Here is a 24,552-nt window from a genome sequence, read left to right on the forward strand (position 1 = left end):
CACTATACTTCTGGCGCAAGCTGCTCTGCCCAAGCCATGAGATTGACAAAATTTAATGTGAATGTAACACTTTTGGTGACAGTCATTTAGAACCTGAATGAATTTATTTCACTCTTCAAATAAAGTCTGTAATTGTATCAAAGGCACAAATCTACAACTGAATTTGAGTCATGTTTGTGTGATACGTGTATTGGTGCATGCTGTTCAACCATTAGCGTTGTGGGTACACATATAAAATAATACATTTCAACCAAAGAGCTAAATTGCTCTTTGCATTAACAGTCTATAGTTAATTGTGTGTGAACCCTTAGGGATGGTGTTTGGTGCATACCATTCCCAGGCAAAGGGAATTATATGAAATTAGAACAGATAACCTAATATGTACTTGTAATGAACATACATATGCTCATAAAGAGTGTTTTTTTTTTTTCTTTAATACACACAAACACATACGTGTACATGTACACAGCACAAAGCCCACACTCAGCAGGGGTAGATCCAGGAATTCCATAAAGGGGAGGTGCCTTTACAGACATCCCCCCCCCCCCATTTTTTCTTTTTATTTCTTTTGTTTTAACAAAAAATACAAGAGGGGGCGCGCGCCCGGTGCGGCCCCCTCTGGATCCGTCACTGCTCAGACATTTGTACAATGACGCGTACCACTGCACACACACAGCCCTGCTTGTGCATGCACACTCTCAGTCTACTTAGTGTCGGCCTGAAATGGAAAAAAAACAAAACAAAACAAGGCTAAACGAGGACAGACATGATGTGTGGACACATAGCCCTCTGTCCACACATTGACTTATTTTTCATCAAAATCAGATAAAAGATTTTTTATCAGTCTAATAATCAATAGTTATCAATAGTTATTCGTCAATCTGAGACAATTATAATTGCATTCACATGTGATATACACATTAGATGAGGTGACATCTTTACCAACAACAAGTAGCTTTCACATATATAATGCAACTTTATTATAAACTACAACTGATTTCCGAAGAAAAAAAAAAGAGTAGCAGATAAAACTGGCTGAGCTGTTCAAGGAAAGCAATTCCACATATTATATGTTCAAGTTGGTTGGCATACACTCACATTGAAGGAGGGGACATTGTATTGATCAAAGTCAGACCTACAATAAGTGTGTGGAATTCTAAATTTTCACATGTTTTCACTTAACATGTTTGTACTGTAACAGGGTAATTATGTGAGTGAAATGAGGTGATGATATCATTGCCTCACAGTCTTTATTGACTACACCCAAATCATTTTTTTTTTTCACTCTACATTTAAAAGAATAAAATTGTAGCATTCCCATCGTTTACTATTGTAGTTTTGTTGCAATAGCCTAGCAATGGTGGCTTTATGGGGAAACAATTGCAGCTGCTGGATCAACGAAAAATACTTTTTTGTTGTTGTTTTTTTTTCTCAAACTGGTTGTCTGGAGTCTGGAGTTTAAATGACATACATGTAATTCACTTTTTCTTTGCATCACCTCTGGTTAATTTGCATCGGTTGCAATATCACTACAGGTAGGCCTACAGTGTAAGTACCGTACTTGGTGAATACATGAGGCACTTCGAAAGTCAATAACATGCATTTTCCTTTTCAGATCTGTTAGTACATTTTCCCATCTTACACTGGCGTGAAATTGGAACAGCTAGTGCATGCAACTCGGGTCCATGACAAATAAGAAATGTTCTTTTTTCTCCATCATAATTATGTTTCCAAATGAATTCAGCCACGATCACCTCTCCTAATATGCATGTATGTGACCAATACAAGTGCACCGGTATGTTGCAGTAATGGTATAGTATGTCCTCGAAGCGAATATTATTCACGGGCGGGGGTTCTCTTTTAACCCATAAAGGTACACGACTTTTCATGGGTTTAAATTAATCAGCTTTCACTCCTCAAATTGGCAACAATCATTAATTTTCTACCTTCATACATGGTCTGAAAAATACATTTTGAATATTACACGAGTTATAACAAATTATTCTTTTGAAATTTCAAGAAAATATTGCCAACTTTTATTTTATAATAGTGATTACATGTTTTCACTGGTCTTGCAAATTTATAGCACATCATGATTAGCTGAATTTAAATGGCTTTTACTTGAAAACGGTACGACATATTTGAACGTGGTATGAAATTGATCAGTACATTTTTTTCTTTCTGATCATATATCATTTATACTTGCTTCCAGACAGGAATAATAGAAACTGTAAAAGTGCTTTAGGAAACACTGTACCTCTATGGGTTAAAAATGTATTTTTTCATCTTAGTAAATTTTGTTGATATTGGAAATTAGGAAAAGTATTTACTGAATGATTGCTATGGAATTGAATGTGGAAATAAAATAAAATAAAATAAACAAGTAAAAGGCCTCTGGCAGTCTCCCCTTCATTATACAATTCATAATAGTAGTTGTCTTGACTTAGAAACAGTTGAAATGTCACAGAATTCTTTCTTTATAAACATGTGCATAGAATATTCTTTACCTGGTATGCTGCAAATTATGTCATCACAATTGTGATATCTGATAACCATCTTCTTTCACAGGAATTTATTAAATAACTTTAAAATTATGACTAATATAATTAACTGTAAGTTTACAACCTAAAATGACCTTTGACCTTCATCATTCAAGATTCAAGATTCAAGATCATTTATCAAATAACTTGTGAAGTGTAATTCTCATTACATTATTGGTTATAACTGATATAAATTATGTCCAAGTTCAATACTATCTTGAACAAGTTTCTTAGAATTTGATGAAATGATTTTATAATCAAGACTAAAATATATAATTTTCTGTAAGTTGATAGACCTTAAATAACCTTCGACCTTGATCATGTGACCCCAAAGTCTTGTCACATGATTGGAATACCTGATAACCATTATGTGCTAGTTACATGGAAAAAGAAGCAATACTTTGAAAATAATTTTGAAATGAAGACAAATTATCAAACTTTCTAAAATTTTATTGACCTGAAATGACCTTTGACAATGGTCATGTGACCTGAAGTTGTCATCACATGATTGGAAATACCTGATAATCATTATGCTCAAGTTATAAGGAAAAAGAACCTATACTTTGAAACTTATTGTTAAAAAAACAAAATCAAAATGAAAACAAAATCTTAACCTTTGGTTAAGTTTTTGATGTTGATGCCCCAAAACACTCTAAGTTTACTGACCTCGAGTGAGCTTTGACCTTAATCATGTGATCTGAAATTCATATGGAATGATCAGTGATACATGATCATCCTTAATGCCAAGTTTCATGTAATGGAACAAAATACTTTTGAAATTGTGATGACATTTCAAAAATTTAACCTCCACGAGAAGATTTGTGTTGACGCCGCCGCCGCCGCGGAAAAGCGGCGCATGTGTCTCGCCTGCATGGCAGAACAAGACAAAAATCAAGGAGGTACATTCTAAAAAATTAAGTGCTATTTTAGCACTTTTAAGGGCACGTACAGGGACGTGCACTTTTAGTGCTGATTTGTTAGCACTTGAGGTGCTAAAACAGCAATTGGCATACAACAGTTAGCACCTTTAAGTGCTAAAAATTCAGCACCAAAAGGGCAGGCCCTACAATATGTGCCCTTAAAAGTGCTAAAATAGCACTTCATTTTTTAGAGTGTATTAGGGAAAAAACACACTTCATCCTAACAGGATGAAGTGTGTTTTTTACCCAGTGCCACATTCCTCTCTACACATTGTGATGGGAAATGTGGCGCTGGGCGCTGACTCCTTGGAAGGACGCCTCTCTTGACGGAGCCCTTCTGTCTCGCATAACCATGTTCATTTTGGGTTCCTTTTACTAGGCGCCCAGTAATCAGATCCAATCTTCCACCCACTGCAGTCTTTCTCCTGCTGACTGCAGTGGGCTGGACACCAATTTTTGTTGAGGTGAGCATCGCTCGCTGGCTGACATGTCTAGATTTCTTCGACAAGGCATGGCCGTTATACTTGCCAAATGTCGACAAGGCAGATACAAGAGCACTGTCTGTAGTGATTTGTTCAAACCGCTCAACGAACTTTGTGAGTGGAGTGTGGAAGGATTCCTTGTCCTCTTGAAGTTTGAAACGTAGGGTTTGAAACATATCCTCAAGCTTGGTTGAAAGGCTCTTAGACCGCGTGTTCTTTCCTCTGTGAAGGAAATTATTATCAAGATCCCTCTGCAAAGAAAGAGAGTCAAGCCTTTCGATCTGAGGATCATGTGATGTAGAGACAACCATCATCTCGTCAGCATCAAGAGGAAACTTGGCTTGCTCGGCAGGGTGAAGGTTAGCAAACCATTCATTGGGTACATCATCTCTACCTGAAAAAGAGGAACAAATAATGTCTTATAATCATGCATAATATTATTCTATTTTTATGCATGTTCTATTGCAGATATCAAGTTAAGGACGTCTTGAATTGAAATTATTGCTGTGATATTAAACTAGATGAATCTTAATATGGCCTAGTTTTCTATTTTCGTGAACAACATTACATATTTTACCTTGAACTTTGATCTTGTGACCTCAAAGTCTAAGCCATCTTTTGTCACTTGAACATGCAGACATGACCCAAATTTCATGACGAAAGACTCTCGTTTGATGCACGCGAACCCGCAGAGAGCAATGGAGCTATTCAAGTCAAGATGTAAAACACCTGTTAAAGGACAAGTCCACCTTCATGTACATATGGATTGAGTGAATGCAACAATATTAGTAGAACACATCAGTGAAAGTTTGGGGAAAATCCGACAATCCGTTCAGAAGTTATGAATTTTTAAAGCATCTGCGCAATCACTGCTGAATGAGGAGACTACTACAGTGTATGATGTCACATGGGTACAACAGTATAAGGAAAATAAAAAGAGAATTTCACAAAACTTTGTTTTTTGAATAAAGTGCAAATTTCTTCGACTCGTTACTGACATTATGTTAAGGGAAATATTATTCCCCTTGCCTTCTGAAAGAGAGAAGTTGAGTGTTCTTTTATTATGCAAGAAAAGTGAAAATATGTTGAATTTTCTTTATACTTTCTTTATATTGTTGTACTCGTGTGACATCACGAGCTGTACTAGTCTTCTCATCCAGCTGTGACTGAGCAGAAACTTCAAAAATTCATAACTTTTGAAAGGATTGTCCGATTTTCCTCAAACTCTCAGTGATGTGCTCCACTAATATTGCTGCATTCACTCAACCCACATGTCTATGAAGGTGAACTTGTCCTTTAATTGACCCTGGTCTAATCTAAACAGCTAGTCATGACCACAGCAGGGGTCTCTGGGGGCACATGAGAGGGGATGGTATTGTTTTGGTTCCTCATAATGTGTAGTGTACACATGTACTGTGCATATCTGTCTGTGTGTGTGTGTGTGTGTGTGTGCGTGTGTGTGTGCAAAGAGGTACCACTACCTCCTTGCTGTGTGTGTATCGACATTCAGTGTTGGTGCGAAATGTGTGTAACAGACTGAGGGTGCATTTATCAACTCTTTTTCTTGGCAGAAACAGGTTTTCCAAACGGCTTTCAGGGAATTTTTACGAGATGATAAACGCAAAGCTGTTTTGATTATGGGGTCCGGAAAGCCTTTTTGAAAACAACAAATTTGTGCTTTCCTAAACAGGTTTCCAGAAACCTGTTTCTAGAAGCCCTTTGAAGCGAGATAAATGCAAAGCTGTTTTAGAACGGCTTTGTACTGGCTTTGTACTGCGGTTGCGGGTCAAAATGCGCAATGCAGCTGCGCAGTGACAAGGCCAGTTTTTGTTTTCGGGATGAGTTGATAAACACAACTACTTTGGAAGCTGTTTCTAAAGGGCTTTGGAAACAGCTTTCGAAGGGGCTTTGGAGATTGCTTTTGAAAGCCGTTTCAAACAGGGGAAAGATGATAAACGCAGCCTGAGAGCTGCATGGCTCACTCCCAATTGCAGTGACTGGAACTACACGTATCTTCCACTCTCTCTCTCTCTCTTTCCAGCATTTGATTAGCCCTGTATTTTCCTTATTTTGGGGTCGATTTTTTTTCGTTCAAAATTTAAAACAGATGACCATTTAATTTCTTAAAAGAATATACATAAAGCAACTGAATAAAAACTTGAGGAAATTTAGTTCATTTTGAATGATCTGCCACAGGCAGAGATCTGTATCATGCTCTTACGTAATATGACAGCTGTTGATGTCATGAAGCCATGGAGTGAGCCTGAGGCTTGCCAAGCATGGATAAAATCTTATCTCATAAGGGAGAAGTTCTTGGAAATGACATCTCCAATTTTCAAACGAGAAAAGGGAAACATAGGGTTACTTACCCCATCAAAAGTGGGGTTTATATGTATGTATTTTATTGAATTCTGTGACCTTGACCTTTAACCTTGAGACCCAAAAAGCTAATCAGATCATTGTCACTTGTATATGCACACATGAGCCAAGTTGAGGTTGATCCGTAAAAGGAATTTGGAGTTATCGCGAGAACGGTGCATTTTTATGTATTTTATTGAATTCTGAGACCTTGAACTTTGACCTTGAGAACCCCGAAACTTATCCGCTCATTGTCACCCCGATATGTATACTCAAGCCAAGTTTGAAATTGATTCGTTGAATGGCTTTTGAGTTATCACAAGAACGAAAACAGGACAGACGGACGGAAGGATGGACGGACGACCCGAAAACATAATGCCTCCAGCAACCACCTTTGGTGGACGGAAGCATAAAAATTATGATGTTATTTATTATTATTATTATTATTATTATTATTATTATTATTATTATTATTATTATTATTATTATTATTATTATTATTATTATCATTATTATTATTATTATTATTATTATTATTATTATTATTATTATCATTATTATTATCATTATTATCATTATTTTAATTATCATGATTATTATCATTATTATTATCATTATTATCATTATTTTAATTATCATGATTATTATCATTATTATTATCATTATTGTCATCATCATCATCATTATCATCATCATGATACACATACATGCATTTTGCTGTTCAATAAGCATTATTTCTTTTTTAAAACTGAGCCTTTGAGGGGTGTCTTTAATTCAAAATGATTGTTTTCCAAAATCATAATTACCTGTTGCGATTGTATACAAAAGTTTCCTGAGATGCGGCGTTATGGTTGGCAGAAAGTTCGTGTTGGTCACATTGAACTTCTTCACCACTGCATACTGATGCTTGCAGGGCCCACCACTCTCTCCCTTAGGACAGGTACAGGTCTGTAAGTTGGTGTTGACATGGTACACATCTTCTGAATGCGCACTGGGTACAGTGTAAGTTGAATCAGTTTCCTATGTAAGATAGCATTGATAATGAAGGTAATAATAATAACAATAATGATGATAATAATAACAACAACAATAATAATAACGATAACAATAATAATAATAATAATAATAATAATAATATTAATAATAATAATAATAATAATAATAATAATAATAATAATAATAATCATAATTATAATAATAATAATAATAATAATAATAATAATAATAATAATAATAATAATAATAATAATAAAACATTTATAATGCATATTATTGATCTAGTGTAATTGTTCTGAGGCGCAGAGGGATAAAGAAGTTAAAGGAGTAAGAAAAGACAAGGAAAGGAGAAAGTGTAATATTAATACCAATAAAATCAAGATGATTTATTACCATAATTTATATGATGTGAGACTTTGTGGAAATATGTTAATTGCAAACAAACCTCACACCTGATGTTTACAAACTGATTACTGTGAAATTCGCATTGATCACTTTGATAATCAACATATTTAATTCATCAAATGCCAAAGGAAGTTGCGTCTCTTTGGCTTGTATATCAAATTCACATGGAGTCATAAATCAGTTTATTTATTCATTCATTAAAATTTATCCATTTGTTTCCTTATGCATGCATTTACGTTTGATAGTTTACCTATCATAACCTAAGATATCATATCACATAAGTATTTTTTTTTAGTTCACTTGATATAGTACCCTCTTATGATGTATATATTTCTTTTTATGTAAAATAGATTAGAATGCTATGGAAACGGTCAATGTATAAAAATTGCCATGTAAAAAAACATAGTTTAAAGGTTTAGGTTATGTTTTTCCTTTTTTTTTATATTTACACTATTTATGAGGTGTATACCAAAAGAAATGGAATACTGGATGTTGCAATACTGGATATTTTGCAAGTAAGAAAAACTTAAGACCACAATATTCTCTCCCCATTTTTTCTTCTCAATCTGATTAATTATTTCAAAACTGATAGTTTGTGCGTGCATGTCTCTTGTCTTACTTTTTACAGTATTTCATCTGTCACTTAATTTTATCAATCTTCTGTTGCCCTGCATCACGTTTGGCAAGAACAGATAAAACTGGGTTTATTCTATTTCCTTTAATGATTTCTTGATCAGCAAAATGTGATTTATCTTTTTAAGATACCTTTGCAATGGCATCTACGTTGACGTCTTTGACATTCCCTGTGTATTTTGACTGAGCTGGGTTCGTCAACCGATTGTTTGACACATCTACCAACCTGCGCTCGTAGTACGCAGTAAAACGGGTGACTAGGAAGTGGAACAACTGGGTAACGTTGAAGGCTTTGAGTCTATTGAACACCTTCTCCTTGATCACCCGCATCGCACTCTCAACAAAGTTGTTCGAGACATTTCCTCTCAGCAGCAAGTTAGCAGTTTGGTGGAGACAAAGTGCCCAAGCGTCGCGCCTTGCGAAGATATCTGCTACGTGCTCCTTGAATTTCGGATACCTTGAAGCGACTTTGTCTTCCTGAATCTGTTGAAACCGGGTTTCTAGTTCCAAGGAGCTGTTGGCATAAATGAGCTCCTTCGAGATGTTGAGGAGGTATGGGCGATCCCGCTTGCGAATTTGGTTATGTACATCCCATAACCATCTCCAGAGGGCCTGCATCAGGTGAAAAACGCACAGGATCAACGCTGACTGGGGATAGACCGCATGTAGTCCTTGACGAAGAGCTTTGCAGTCGTGCGTCATGACAACTTGTGGCCCCATTGCACCTCTTCCAAAGAATGCTCTCTCTGGTAGGATAGATTGGAGGAGACTGAATCCTGCTTGGATCGTGGGCATTGATTCAGACGTCATTATGATCATTCCAAGTGGCAAGTCCCCAGCACATGAGTGAGTTAATACTATTACTACAAAGATGCGGCTGTCGTGACGGTCGCAGTTCCCACTTGAATCGACGAAAATCATCTCGCCACTATTTTTTATGTTTTCATGTACCCTCTTCATAAGGGGGGTACAAATGGCAACAATGGTTTGACTTTCGGGTGTCACTTCAATTTTTGCACATAACTGGCCCTGTTCTTCGTTGAATTCGTGTACCTTTCTTTCAAGTTCAACATACATCTCATCGCCAGATGCTGCTCCATATCGTTTCCTGAAGATTTTAGCATACAACCTGTAAGGAAATGCAACAAATACGATACGACAAATACTATAACATCAAGTGCACGAACTACAATATACTCTTGACTTCAAAACTGTAACAAACAAGTTTGAGGTTCTAAACGTATAATAATCTGTATCTTGGAAATTTCTCCTATCAGTCTGCCTACTTTTTTTAAAATGATATTTAGCAGCATATTTTTCTTGGCAAAAATTCCCTGCATGTTGAGCACAGAGTGCATTTCTTTACTTGCTGTTTAAAAAGAGACAATAATGTCATTTAATCTAACAAATCAACTATTTCTCAGGCTATTTGTGTTAGTGGTTTCAAGTTTTAAAATGTAAGATTTTAAATTCAGAATTGGTAAAAAAAAAAAATTAGATGAATCTTTGACGACACATGGTCGAAATCTATGCCTCCTTTATGCGAATATTTTTCCTCCATTGCCAGACCAGATATATATGGCCTAGTTTTCTATTTCCATAAACAACATTACATATTTCACCTTGACCTTTGATCTTGTTGACTCCAAAATATAGTCAGATCATTGTCTCTCCTAATAGCAAATATATGAGCAAAGTCTGAAATTTATCCAACAAACTGTTCTCAAGTTATTCCACGAATATGCTATCTTTATGCATTGAATTGAACTCAGTGACCTTGACCATTGACCTTGAGACCCCAAAATAGAGTCAATTCATCATCACTCATGTAGGCATACAGGAGTCAAGTCTGAAGTTGATCTGTTTAAATGACTTTTCAGTTATTGCGAGGACAAATCAATTTAATGCATCTTATTGATCTCTGTGACCTTGACTATTGACCTTTGAGACCCCAAAATCTTATCAGTTCATTGTCACTCTGATATGCATACATGAACCAAGTTTGAAGTTGATCCATTGAACAGTTTTTGAGTGAGAACGAAAACGGGACAGACGGACGGAAGGACGACCCGAAAATATAATGCCTCCGGCTAAACACAGTTTATTTTCAATTGGTCTAATGCCAATTCGTCCAATTACCAACTTGTCTACTATCATTTGGTCTACCATCAATTCGTCCACTATCCACATGGTCTAACTGCCATTTCACCATTTCGTCTAATAACCAGTTGGTCCAATAGTCATCTAGTCCATATACTGTTTGGTCTAATTGGACTAAGTGTTAAAGGTATTAGCCCACATTTGTAAACCTGCAGCAATTGGTCTCATAGTTAGCATGGAGTTTGGGTATGATTGCAGTAACACCTGTGCAAAATTTCATTCCAATTAGTCCATTAATTTCATAAAAATAAATGAAAATGCACCGTAATCCGTATGCATGTGCATAACGCTCGCTAGCTCCGGTCCACGTACGTGTTACACGTACAATGTACGTAGCTATAGCCCGCGCTCGTAATTCGATTTTGGGTCGGGTTGACCCGGTTTGAAAATTGATTTTAAACCAATGATTTTCTCTCTTTTATCGAATGGTATAGACAAAGAGCGACAGGTGAGGTATGTTACTGTTATAACTTGTACTTGAAGTCATATTGGACCTGTTTTATGCAGTTTTGATTTTCGTGGGTTTGCAAATGTGGGCTAGTACCTTTAATTGGGCAAAATGAATGAAAAGAAAATGGGTATTAGATGAACTAGTTATAGACGAATTGGTCATAGACGAAGATTAGACAAAGTGGTTATTGGACCAAATGGTTGTTAGGCGAAATGTTGATGGACAGAATGGCATTAGACTAAATGAAGGTAGAAAATATGAGTGGACGAGTTGGCAGTAGACGAATTGGCAATTTACCCTACAAACCATTGTAACTTTACCTGTAACAAAACTGAACATCAGGGCAGATGGACCTATCGGCAGAGGCGTAGATGTAATTGTCTCCATGTTCCTCCTGGAGATCATATTTCAACAAGTCCAGAGCGGATCTTGGTGTGTGCCCATGCTCGAAGAGACTTCTCAGCTTCTCCTCCGTGGCTTCCGATACATCGTTCCTCCTCAACGCATCTGCACAAGACAGGGGATGGTTGTGTGCGTAGTTCAAAGTCACAATGAACAAGAGTCCTTCCTCAAGGTGGGAATCCTTAGACCTAAAAGATGAAATGTAAAGCAAAATGTACATGATCTATGTAATCAAAATTTTAAAGGCAGTCTGCTATCATGGTGTCGGAGGGCCTGAGCAGGTAGGCAAAGCCAAAGGGCATGGTTCAAAACTTGCAGAGAATACAGGACTTATACACCCTCACTCGATGATTGCCTGAGTTGAACTGCCCTGGGATCACTCACTTTAAATCTCAGGGGTTTATTTGCATATATACATATTTACATATTCATTGATATAACACAGGTAAATAATAGACATTCAAATGATATAGATTGCACATAAAGAAATATATGAATATACATAAGATTCTGTGAATATAAATATGTTTTGAATATTAATGAACTTAGCTCCAAAGATTAACCAATCTTAGAAAAAGGAACATAGCTATACTGAAGTATGAGCGAACATGAGCAGGAACAAAGGATAAGGATAGAAGAGTGAATCTGGCATGTAGAGAGAATGTAATGAAGGTGATGGAAGAAACAGATGGAATGTGATGACTAAGAGATGAATGTAAGTAAACAGAAAGAATGGGATGATGATTAAGTAAACTATTAGGGTAACCTGTTCACACTAAATATAATGACCTGTTTACACTATAGTTACAAGTGTACAAACAATAACAGTGACCTGTTCACACTACAGCTCTACAATGGTATCATTAATTTATCCGAATTGCAGGGGGCGAGCATAAGATTTCGAACAAAGGATCTGAAATGTCTTACTAATGAGTCATTTAAAGTTACTATTATCCGATTAACAAACCCATGTAATGCATTGTCAAGTAGAAAAGAAAATCGTGCCACCTTTATGCATCAATCAATCCATACCTGGAATGCTTCATGAATCTTTTGAGCACAATGAATACTGAGGCAGGACAAGATGTATTTTTAGTCACTTTCCCACGTGTTGAGGTGTACCTGGTGTTGTGGTGACATCGTAGATCGACCTGATTAAACAAAAGTATTAAAAACATTGATCAAGAGAGAAATTCAAGATGGTCTTTCAGTGTAGTTAAATTCTATAGAATCCTTACTGTTATTTACAAAAAATGCATAGGTGTAGGTTCACCCCTTTCACATCACATTCTTACATTGCAGTAAAGAAAACCTCATCCAAGAATGAAAAAAATATTTAAAAGAATAGGAGAAACAAGATGTGTTTGTGAAACGCTATGCCCCCGAGGGCAGCTATGGTGAAAATTAAAAGATTTAGTAAATTGAGGTCAAAGGTCACGGTGAAGGTCACAAGGTCCTTGACTTTGGTGTTAGTCGTAAGAGTTTCATAAGAGTACTATGCATGCCAAATATGAAGTCTCTATCTCTTAGCAAAGATATAACGAAGGTTAAAGTTGACAACTGACAAACAAACAGACAGACAGACAGACAGGATGAAAACAATATGACCCCGAGATCTTCAATCGGGGGCATAAAAATGACAGGAGAAAGAGAGAGAGAGGGAGTGGGAGGGTGGATGATAACCCAGTAAATGGAACAATTTAGGGTTATAAAATATTATTATTATTATTATTATTATCATTATTATCATTATTATTATTATTAAGATTATTAATATTTTTATTTAGGTTTATAAAGGTTTATGGTAACAAGTGTCATGTTTAAAAGCTTTCTGGTTGAATCCTCATACATAATATAAGATAAGAAATGCAAGTTTTAATTACATTGTACAATTAATCTAAACAGTAAAAATGACAAGGATATACATTACTAAATCAACAATTGTCTGCAAAGTTAATGAATATTGCTCTTCAAAATAATTATGATACCATGTGAATGTTACTTCATAATATGCAGTGATGGAGGCCTCACCCTAAATGTGTTGAATTTGCCAGCATCTGGGTAAGTTCTAGCCACCTTCCATGTAGTAGAATCAGTCCCAATTTTGAAGTCTTCTAACCAGTTCTTTGCTTCTTCTTCCCTGCTAACTTTCAACCTGACCTGGCACTTGAAATTATCCCCATCGAGAGGCTCAAAGCTGCAAACCACATGTTCATGTCGTGGTGGCAGAATTCTCTGCAACGTAACAAAGAGAGGGAACAAATCTCTACAACATACGATATAATAAAGAATCTCTATAATTCCAGATAAATTTCCAACTTGTATTTAAACAAGAGTATAAACAAAATGCCAGTTCTGAGACAAAACTCTCCTTCTTTTTTTGAAGTATTAAAAAAAATATATATCAATGATGATGATGATATCATTGATAATAATTATCATCATCACCATCATCACTGTCATCATCATCATAATAATAATGATAATAATAATTAATATTATTATAATAAAAATATATTTTGATTCGTTTTATTTATTTCCAACAGAATTACAATACATAAATGAGAAACAGGTGAAAAAATTATACAAAAATATTATTGAAAGTTAACAGTAATAATGAAAAAAATAATAATCACAATAATAATAATAACAACAAAAACAACATTAATAATAATAATAATAATAATAATACACATTAATACTAATAACATTATAATTGATAATAAAAAAATGATTACAATCATTACATACTATTTCACGATCCTTATTTCTTGAGGGGGGATTGTTAAACAGATAATTTTATAAGGCCATACTCATCTTGTCTCTCAGGTTTTACCTTTCCTTCGTAATTTCTGTATGTATATTGGACACTCATTCCCTTGTCCTCCATCGTTACCAAGAAACGTCATATGAGTCATATCAAATAGCATGTAGAACATATTGTCCAATACTTTTGGATTAGTCTCAGTCTCGAAGAGGGACGTTGATACGGGGGGGCACAATGCCCTCCCCCTCTTTTTTAAATACCCAAAAAGTGCAGCAAAGTGCCCTTTACATTCTCAGAGAAGCATGATGTTACAGACATAAATGACAAAGAAAGAGTCTATTTTTAAGGTCAAAATAAACTTTTCCTATTATTCATTCACATTTTTTTTTTCAGCTCTCTCGCTTCGCTCGGCACATATTATCAGGGCTGCCAACCTTGAGTGAGAGTTTGGCGTGAGACACTGCGAGGGAGTGGAGCGACCTCCTGGCTAGCGCCTGGCGGCCTGCTGTGTGACCGTACGTACCACGTACACAGTCAGTGTATGTAAAGCGATGTAAAGCACACGTCATAACCGTACTGTAATTTGCCAAAAGTACAAGCTACGCTCACGTGGTATAGGTAGAAACCAATCGTAATCCAATAGCTCGTCTTTGCGCGCGAACCGAAAACGATTATTATTGGTTAAGCTTTACACCCGTGCGGGAAAATCTCGAAATTTTGGGCTTGGGCATACATGTGTATCGATATTCGGAATATCAGAGAATTTAGAGATATATTTATTTTTGTAGTCATGTACATTCCATTTTGGGGGTTTAGCGTGAGATTTCGTTTATCAGAGTGAGACAGTCAAAATTGGTTGAATTGCGTGAGTCTCACGCTCAATGCGTGAGAGTTGGCAGCCCTGTATTATCAAATATACCCCTTCAATGCCTCAAAACACATTGCCCTCGTGACCTTTAGGTTCTCGGCCCCCCCCCCCCTCCCCCCCACCCAATCATAACATGAAATCGTTGCCCTCGCATGCCTCCATACAGTAGTAGGCCTACTGGGAAGCTTAGAAATGCCATTAAAAAAAGTAAAAACAATAAGATACATGTAAATCTAACTTAGTGCCCTTTTTTGCTGTGCCCCCCCCCCCCCCCCACTTTCAGTTTTGCTTTGACGCCCCTGATCTCCAACTTTCACTTTACTTCAGATCGGCTTCGAGTCATCAAGCCCAAAGCCCGTATGACAGTAGCAAACTTGCCCATTTCAATCAATATTGTGGTAAATGGAAATGCGGTCTGTTATTGTTGCGTCAATGCGTTAGGCTGCGTTCACATAGAAGTATTCGGTATTCGGTATTCGGTATTCGCTATTCGGCATTCGCTATTCGGGCCCCGAATACACCATCACCCGCACCGTCAACTCACCATCCCATGCAGTGAGGATTTCTTCCTCCTACATCCTAGCAAATCTTATTAACAATTTCTAAACTGCATCAGAATGTCAGTCTACATGCTTATTTTTGCTAAAGGGCAAATCCAGACCAAAATTGTCATTATTTCATAAACGAGAGACGGTATACGCTGCAAGAAAATCGAACAAGTTCGATTCCCACTTTGCTATACTTTTCGCAGCTATTCGGTACTTTCGAATAGTGCCCTCCTATGTGAACCGGTGTGAGGAAATCCTATTGTTCGATTCAAGCTATTCGCGTGCCCTCGAAAAACGAGCCCGAATACCCGAATAGTATACTTCTATGTGAACGCAGCCTTAGGGCGCGTTGTGACCATGCCAATGGCGCAGCTTGCGTTTGGTTGGCATGGGCACAACGCAACTTGTATTTTCTCGGGAATAACAAAGACGCAGGTACTTGATTCTTCTTTTCTTTTTTTTTTTACTTGTGAGACAAATGGACATAGTCTCTGCGAGCTCTTTGATGTGGAATAATCAAAATAGAATTTGTTACTCTACAGGTATAGATGCATTTCGACATGTACGCATGAGGATGATACGGAGTTTATACATATTCTATGTATCGGCAGACTGAGACTGTTTGATTTGTTCAATAAAATTTATGCAACGTCAACTGGAGACTGTCAGCGTCATCATTAATCCAGCTTACAACAAATGGTGTCAGGAGTGGGATGGATTGATGACAGCCTGACGGAGTGACTGGCGTTCATCTAGTTGAGGAACTCTGAGGGATGACAGCCTCGAGTCTGACAGAACAATGATCCAAGCTTCGCTCCGAGGAGACCTGCTGTTTTGACTACACTTTGGTAGCGGACAGGAGTATGCAGAGTGCTGGGCAATCTTGATCTTGATCTTGATGGTGTACGTTGATCAGCCCTGGTAGAGCAACACTACTCTGTGAGGCAACTTCAAGATGATCAGGCTCGTCGGTAGAAGACTGGAGACTGGAGCTGATGGTGCATCGAGAGTTTGCTGTAGACGTCGGAGTGCTGGCGTACGTCAGGGGCAGCTGAACATCGATCAGGATGCGACGGTTGGAGCTGCGATGGATCTCACGCACTGAACAAGTATTTGATAACTGAAATAATGGGTGATACTGAACTTTCATTTAAACCAATTGGACTTCATGCAGATTTTGACCTATGATGCCATTTGGGCATTACGTTTCATGTTTGAAAATGACGTGTCTTAATTAGTCAGTTTAACTGCGTAATTAGTCATGTGTGAACAGTTTGTTTATAAGGATGTGCAAATTGATAATTGCTCTTCGACATCATTTCAACAAGCAATAGGGTTGTGTGTAAATCTCGCTCTAGGCAATGCACAGATTGAAAAGTTTAGTGGGTATTGTGAAGATGACACAGGAACACCTTTTTCTAACTGGATGGAAATGTTTAATCTCACAGTCGAGCCTTTCAGTTTAAGTGATGAGGAAAAGGCTAGAGTATTAGTGAGCAACCTCACAGGGCCAGCAAAAGAGGAGATTCTCTATTGTTTGTCAAATGAGAAGCGGAAGAGTTTTACAGAGGTTGTAAGAGCTCTCCGTCTGTGTTTTAGTCGAGAGAATTCTCACTATTTGCGATGTTTGTTCTATAATCATGTTCAACATGATAGTGAAGACTTGGCAGACTTCAGTAGGGCTCTCATGCATCTTTATGCAAAATTGGTAGATGCTGCAGACGATGAGAAGGAAGCTGCGGCTTTGAGGGAGCTTAGAGATGAAGCTCTGTCCAGTCAGTTTGTCAGTGGAGCACGGGATGAGAGGGAACATATTTTGTTGAGGCGTTTGCACATGAAAAATCGGGGAGGCCGATTTGAAGTGCTTAGGAGAGAAGCACTATTAGTTCTCTATGATGACTATGCTAGAGGGAGATGGGTTGAAAACTGGGAGTGCTGATGCTGGAACACAAGGAGTGTTCACTGACCCAGTTGCTCAGCAGCTAGATCTTTCCTCGGATACAGCTGAACTGGAGAAGGAGGATGTCATATCTACTCTTTTGGATGGGGGATCGCAGATTCTTGGTTGCGTTGATGTAGTCGAGGGTGGTGCAGAAGTTGATGCTGGGGGACATGGACATGAATCATGTGATGGATGGGTTGATGCAAAGGATTTAGATGCTGGGGTGCTTCTAATTGCAAAACCTGTAGGAGAGGGTACCAAGAGGGGCCCCGAATTTTCACATGAAGGTCAGGATGTCCAAAAGCATCCAAAAGTGCAGCCAATAGGCACTTACGTAGCGCCAAATAAGTCAATTTCAAATGAGGGGAATATTACTGATGGTAACATTGTTGTCAATGATGTAATAACAAGGGAGGCATGCATACATATCTGTAATGTGTGGAAGAATGGATGTCATGTTCAGGGAACGGCATGGGGGCCCTGGGAGTCCAATTGGAGACCGAATTTTCATGGAAGCTTGGTCGCTGCAGGTTAGAAATTTGTTGTCCGTTCATGGATTTGTTGTGAGTTGATTCACTTACAGTGTATACGTTCATGACTGTTGAAACTTGTGTAACATCTCAGGTATCAGTGGAATTATGGACTATGGACGTTCAGAGATCCAATATCAATGCAAGAAACCAACGATTGTTTTGATATGTGATTGATACGAATTTTTTTTATGAGATATTAGAAAAGTGATATGAAATTATTAGAAATCACTTTTACATGGAAAAACGAAGGAACTTTAGCTATTTTTATTGTTTTGTTGGAAGCTGAACAACATGGCATTCTGACAATATTAGTGGTTGTTCAGTGATTCAGGAACTTTTGATAATGAGATATAGCTGGTTGAGAATTCATGCTTTGAATGCTCCCTTTTGTGTGAAGTTTTGTCAATGAGCAAATTGTTGACCGTGACGATACGAGTTCATAAGACACATAAACATGATAAAGCGGGGAAGTTACCTTTATTACTATATGCTTGCTAAAGCGGGGAAGCTCATTTTTGTTAGTAGTGAATTCTAACATTTATATAATATTGACTGGCCTCGAGGGAGATACCAGAAAATATTCTTTCAGTGCGGGCAATATTTATCTACCAGTATCTCCCTCAAGGCCAGTCAATATCATCATTATTACCTATCCCCTAGGTAAATTAAGAAAATATGTAAATACGGCAATACACTATATAGATCAAGCCACGTTTGACTACCTGTAGATCATCAACATGTCGAATAATTAAAAAATTGTTCATCAATGTATATCATTCAACTCCAACTTCAGAGATATGTAGTTGTAACAGGCGAACTTCAAACATCTGAACGCTTTTACACTTTATTTTTACTTCTGTTTAAATTTGGAGCGTTGTAAAACTGATGGTCACTCTGCAATTATTGAGCACAAATGGACTAGTCATTGTTTGACGCGTAGTGCTGCTGTAAGTGGTCGACCTTCTGCGGTGCGTGTAACCGACACCCAGCGACGTCCTGGAATGTTTTCTTCGGAATATTTACATTTAAAGCAGGGAGGTGGGGAGAGAGATCCCACTCTTTCTCTTCCCACCTCCCTGTGTAAAGTGAATGGCGAAAACTGGAAGATTGCACTGTTTGCACACATTGTTTTGTGTACAGTACGGTGTGCGTAACCGACACGCAGCGACGTGGCGAAAACCGGCAGAGGCGAACGAATATTGCCTGCTGACCTTTAACCCTGCAAAATAACAACTGTTGACCTTCAACCCTGCAAAATATCAACTGCAATTGCCTCGCAAAAACTACCTCGTAATGAAGTCGTATAGGTTATAATCTGTGATATTTCGTGATGTGTTATTTTGATTCATTGAGAGAAATATTACTTTTAGAAAATAGATTATTATCATACGGGTTGTATGATATAATCGCAGGGAAGTTTTGTGTTTTTGTGTGCATTTGGCATATGTACTAAGAGACTTGTCTATATCGTGTGTCTCGATATAAATTTGAATTACTACAGGCATTAATGTATGTTTTTATATACGACGTAGAACATGTTCTGCTACAGCATGTTTGGCGGGCTTGTATGCCTTATTTTCTCGGATACTCTGTACATAACTGACAATGTGGGACGGCCGAGTTTTACATCGAAACGGAACTGAAGAAAATTGTAACATATTGATGTATTATTCTCTTGGCCCGGAATTTTTATTACCATGTATCAAATATGAGTATTCATGATTAACTGTACTGTTAATTTGGAAGAGGTTCAAAAGTTTCAGCTTTTGGCAGATTTCATATACAAAGTTCAATCTTGCAGTATTTCGACGTTTGTATTCAAAAGTGGGGAACACATACTTTCCTGGAATATACTTTTTGTAATCTTCCACAGTGACTGTTAATCCGCTCTGTATGGAATTGCTGTAAATTGTAATGGTTTGATATGAAGAGCGGGGAATTTTTCGTTATGTTATGTACAATCATGGTATGAAAATAATATGATGTAATTGGGATTATATAACACATGGTTGTGTTATACATGTATAATCGCGGGGAAGTTTGTGGTAAATGGAAATGCAGTCTGTTATTGTTGCATCAATGCGTTAAGGGCGCGTTGTGACCATGCCAATGGCGCAGCTTGCGTTTGGTACAATTTGATTATTTGACATCAAAGAGCTCGCAGAGACTATGTCCATGTCCATTTGTCTCACAAGTAAAAAAAAAAATGAAGAATCAATCAAATACAGGTCTGCGTCTTTGTTATTCCCGAGAAAATACCATTCCGTTGTGCCCATGCCAACCCTTGGCATGGGCACAACGGAATTGTATTTTCTCGGGAATAACAAAGACGCAGACCTGTATTTGATTGATTCTTCATTTTTTTTTTACTTGTGAGACAAATGGACATGGACATAGTCTCTGCGAGCTCTTTGATGTCAAATAATCAAAATAGAATTTGTCATACTTGCCAACTCTACAGCATTTGGCAGTATAGACTACCGCTTTTGAAAGATTTAATTAGCATTCAAGCTAGCGCTGCTCGCATAGGCATCCTGGATTCTACCGCTTTCTCAAATGAAAATGTTGGCAAGTATGATTTGTTATTCTGTATAGATGCATTTCGACATGTACGCATGAGGATGATACGGATCGGAGTTTATACATATTCTATGTATCGGCAGACTGAGACTGTTTGATTTGTTCGATGCAACGTCAACTGGAGACTGTCAGCGTCATCATTAATCCAGGGGCCCGTTTCATAAAACTTGTCATCAGTGACAATTAACTGCCACATTTCTATGACAAATTTGCTCTCAGCCAATCAGATGCAAGGATTTCAGTAGCTTGTCACATCTATGAGTGACAAGTTGTCACTGGTGACAAGTTTTATGAAACGGGCCCCAGCTTACAACAATATATAACAGTTAGTCAATATCATTGCACGTTTGGCTAAATATGTTACTCTTTTAGGCTTACATCAATGTAATTTCCATGACCAAGACCAGCATTAGTTAACTGACAGTAGTTTGTATCAGATAATGATAATCTACATAAATGGATCGACGTTTTGACGACATCTTTCTACCAGTCAATGGATTTGAAATTTGTGCGCATGTGATGTGTGCGCATGGGCTGGCCGTCAATTCACTGTACATTGTAATTCTCCCAGGTAATTCCTCTCGACCGAGTCACATTAAGTCATCAATTCGAATAGAAAGGGACTATTAGCAGAACCAAACGTTGCACGTTACCCGTTGTCAACACTTCAACTTTACCTGTAAATCTTCAAATTGAAGAAGTTTTTCGATTTTAAGTTGATATTTATCCGCGATACTAGCTTTGTCATGATCCTGAATGCTACAGTCCGCAGCCCCATTACGCTTTGGGGCTGTTGGTCGCAGTTACGCTACGCGTTTCGGGCGGCTGGTCGCAGTTCAAGTTCAAGTTCAAGTTTATTCAAAGTTTCCACAATACAAAAATTTACATAAAAACAATAATACTGTATGTAACAAGGAATACATTGTTGAATATGCGATTAAAACAATTTGCAGAATATTTCAATATAAATTGACAATGCATGTAGATGCATTATAGATGTAAAGTGGAGGGGTCTTAGAAAAGCAAGCTTGTATAATAAGACCCCTGAAAGGCAAGTTAAGATATGTAATATAACAACTCATTATATACAAACATATTAAAGCCACAGAATAATTTTAGTGGAATCCCTCAAGAAGCGCAGCAACCACACCCCAGAGACCAAAAAAAAATTGACACCAAATCTATTGCCCCCCCCCCCCCCCCCTTCGAGTCAATTTAAAAATTTATTTTATCGGCTAGTGATATATGACCACAAGAGGGAGCAGTAATTCATTTATTTTTTTTTATTATTATTTTTTTTTTTTTACTTTGTGGTATGGTCTCAGAACCCTCACTTCTCCACAGGTAAGAACCCTTTCAAAAGGAGAGTTTCTAATATTTACCATAAACCAGAATTATACAGTGGCTTTAACATACATGGATGGATTCTAAGTGCACACACACACACACACACACACACACACTACCTATGGCATTTTAAAGCAAAACATAATTGGCATTTAGGCCTAGACTATATGTTACTCAAGTTATGGAAAGCGATGAGATGAAGTCATGTAGACACTAGACCTATCTCGCAGCATCAATGAGACTGAGAATATCGATGAAGCAAATACTTCCGAGTCAACACTTTAAATCTGGAAAAAATGGTACTATCTTTAACATCTGGGGGTAACACGTTCCATATTCTTTTATGCAAGACACATAATAGGGTAATAGGCCTACTGGTAGCTACATGATCAATGATGATAAGGTAGATGCAGAAGGTTTTTCTGACGTGTATTAAATATGCCATGGGAATGAACAACTATAGATCTATATAGATCTATATACCAGGTATAAACAAACAAGTCATAGATCTAAGTCATCTCAATGTTTCTCAAAGTCTACTACATTGCAACTTACCTCTAAAGTACCGAAACAGTCAACATCAGGTGCACACAGCCCGCATTTAGAAATCATGATGAAATTTGACAGTTCTCGATCGCATATACGTTCCATGTCAGATGTGTAACGTTACACAGAGAGAGTAGGCCTGTGCGGTCGCGAGCGAGTCGATAGGAGAGTCCGTAACTTTTTGTAACGCTCTTGCGCACTTCAGTCTTTCAGCTTATGAATGATTCATGACATGTCCCACAGCGTTTCCATGTACGGAAAAAATATTCGCGTCCTGCAACAATATACCACCCACTGAACTCTATCTATTGGAAGCACCACCTCTCTGTGATTGTACCACCAAGGTTGCATTACTATAACGTTAGGTGCTCTTACTTCAAATAAGTGTTTCATTTTCGTCGCAAGCGAGCATTATTATTTTGTTGTTGATGTAGCATGCACGTGGGATTTGTTAGTCTTTTATCCAGTCGTCTGGCACCCCCGTTGCACTCGGACATTGAAGCATCTCGTGTCCGTATGAGCAACAATAAGAGAAAACGAATGGCAACGGGCGGTACTGTAAATCTGATGTTTATCACTGTAACTTTGCCAACTGATGTTGCAGCAGGGACGACACACAGTTTGCTGTGCTTCTTGTTCAACTTTTGGTAGGTATAGAGTGAATTGTAAACAAATGGAATATAGGCCTATTGTGCATGAGCTGCATGCACGTGAACGTTTGATCAGATTCAGTCGATATTGGTCGAGGAGTGCAAGACGCACGCACGTGTGTCAGATCTGCGTGTTGTGACCAGCCCCACGTGTTCAATAGCGTGTATTGTCAATGTCATATTGATCATAAATGATCATGATGATGATGATGTAGGCAACCTACAGTAGGTTAATGTGGGAAAGCGAGTGCGCGATCAGAGGCCAACCAAGTCACTAGCAATATTGCCAGTGCAGTGCAATGCCAATGGAAACCACTTCATTCACTGCCTTCCCTTAAACCATTGTCACCTCATAAATGCCTAGACTACCTGTCAGCTGTGAAACGCGGCAGTGAACGAGTTCTCAGCACTTAAATGAGTAAGGCCTATGACAATGTGCTTTTCTATATTAATTGTATATCGACGATCATGACGATGTAAATTTATGTCAATGCTTCAAATCAAATTCCACAAACTCTATTTCAACCAAAATTTGACAAAAATGATTGATGGAAATGACCAATATTTCCAATCTGCAATCGCTCAAACAAGCACAGTTCACTTAGTCTTATAATGAAGTTATATTCGAATCAAATTCAAATTGCTTATCAGGAAGTGCTGATCATGTTGATATCGACGTGACGCCGACTTTCATGTCATCGCTCAATTTGGGGGGGGGGGGGGGGGCCAACAACTCGCTCTTTGCTTCACAAGCCTCTAACCATGCTAACGTTAAATCTAATTTGCAATCATGGTGTGGCATATATTGCCTGCACAAATCACATCTTAAAGCTATAAATTTACTTTAGCCATCTATACATGTATGCATGCAACACATATCTTCATGAGCTGTAACTACACGCAGCCGCTGTCGCGAATCGCGACAGCGCTGCACCTCTATTCCTTCGCGGACGTTGTTATCATTCACTGTTTCCTTCATGAATATCTTTATTAATCGTGGAAAACTAAAATATAAGGAATTATCGTAATCTATGACCATCATTCAATAACCGGTATGCGATTTTTTGTTTAATTACGTCTAAAACTTACCGAAATCTATGGCTGAAATCAGGGGGGTGTTTCATGAAACTTTTTGTCAGTGATTTACACCAACAACTGTTAAAAGCTACTGAAATCCTTGCGTCTGATTGGCTGATAGCAGATTTGTCGGTGAAAACCTCCGACGAACTCGTTGATGAAACGCCCCCCAGGTCTGTATACTGCTTCACTCCTCATCTGCGTGTTATATGAATGGCATTCACTCTCGTATACTACAACGTAGGTAGTCGGAGATAGTCGGATGACCCCGACTAAAAAAGGTCAAATCATTGCCGGTGCAGCACGCGCTGATCTACTACAAGTTTTACGTAACACATGAAACGCAC

The 24,552-nt window shown here is 37.8% G+C and overlaps 1 protein-coding gene across 1 annotated transcript; it reads right to left on the reverse strand.

The window, feature by feature from the left end:
• Positions 1 to 140: 140 nt before the first annotated feature.
• LOC140232653 (uncharacterized) lies at positions 141 to 22,589 on the reverse strand. The gene is made up of 8 exons (XM_072312757.1): positions 22,488 to 22,589; positions 13,379 to 13,582; positions 12,380 to 12,498; positions 11,266 to 11,535; positions 8,467 to 9,463; positions 7,107 to 7,320; positions 3,707 to 4,336; positions 141 to 718 (listed from the first exon to the last, which is right to left on the reverse strand). The coding sequence occupies exons 1-8, from the start codon at positions 22,581 to 22,583 to the stop codon at positions 708 to 710; spliced, it is 2,541 nt and encodes an 846-aa protein (XP_072168858.1). The 5' UTR covers positions 22,584 to 22,589; the 3' UTR covers positions 141 to 707.
• Positions 22,590 to 24,552: the final 1,963 nt, after the last annotated feature.

This window comes from Diadema setosum, chromosome 9 (genome assembly GCF_964275005.1).
Source record: "Diadema setosum chromosome 9, eeDiaSeto1, whole genome shotgun sequence".
NCBI classification, from domain to species: domain Eukaryota; kingdom Metazoa; phylum Echinodermata; class Echinoidea; order Diadematoida; family Diadematidae; genus Diadema; species Diadema setosum.

Excerpts from the sequence above, each read along its gene's own strand:
- LOC140232653 (XM_072312757.1), bottom strand. The coding sequence starts at position 22,583 with ATGGAACGTATATGCGATCGAGAACTGTCAAATTTCATCATGATTTCT. Across the intron at positions 13,583-22,487 it reads ACTGTTTCGGTACTTTAGAG|AGAATTCTGCCACCACGACA; the intron begins GTAAGTTGCAAT and ends GTTACGTTGCAG. Across the intron at positions 9,464-11,265 it reads GATGTTCAGTTTTGTTACAG|GTTGTATGCTAAAATCTTCA; the intron begins GTAAAGTTACAA and ends ATTTCCTTACAG.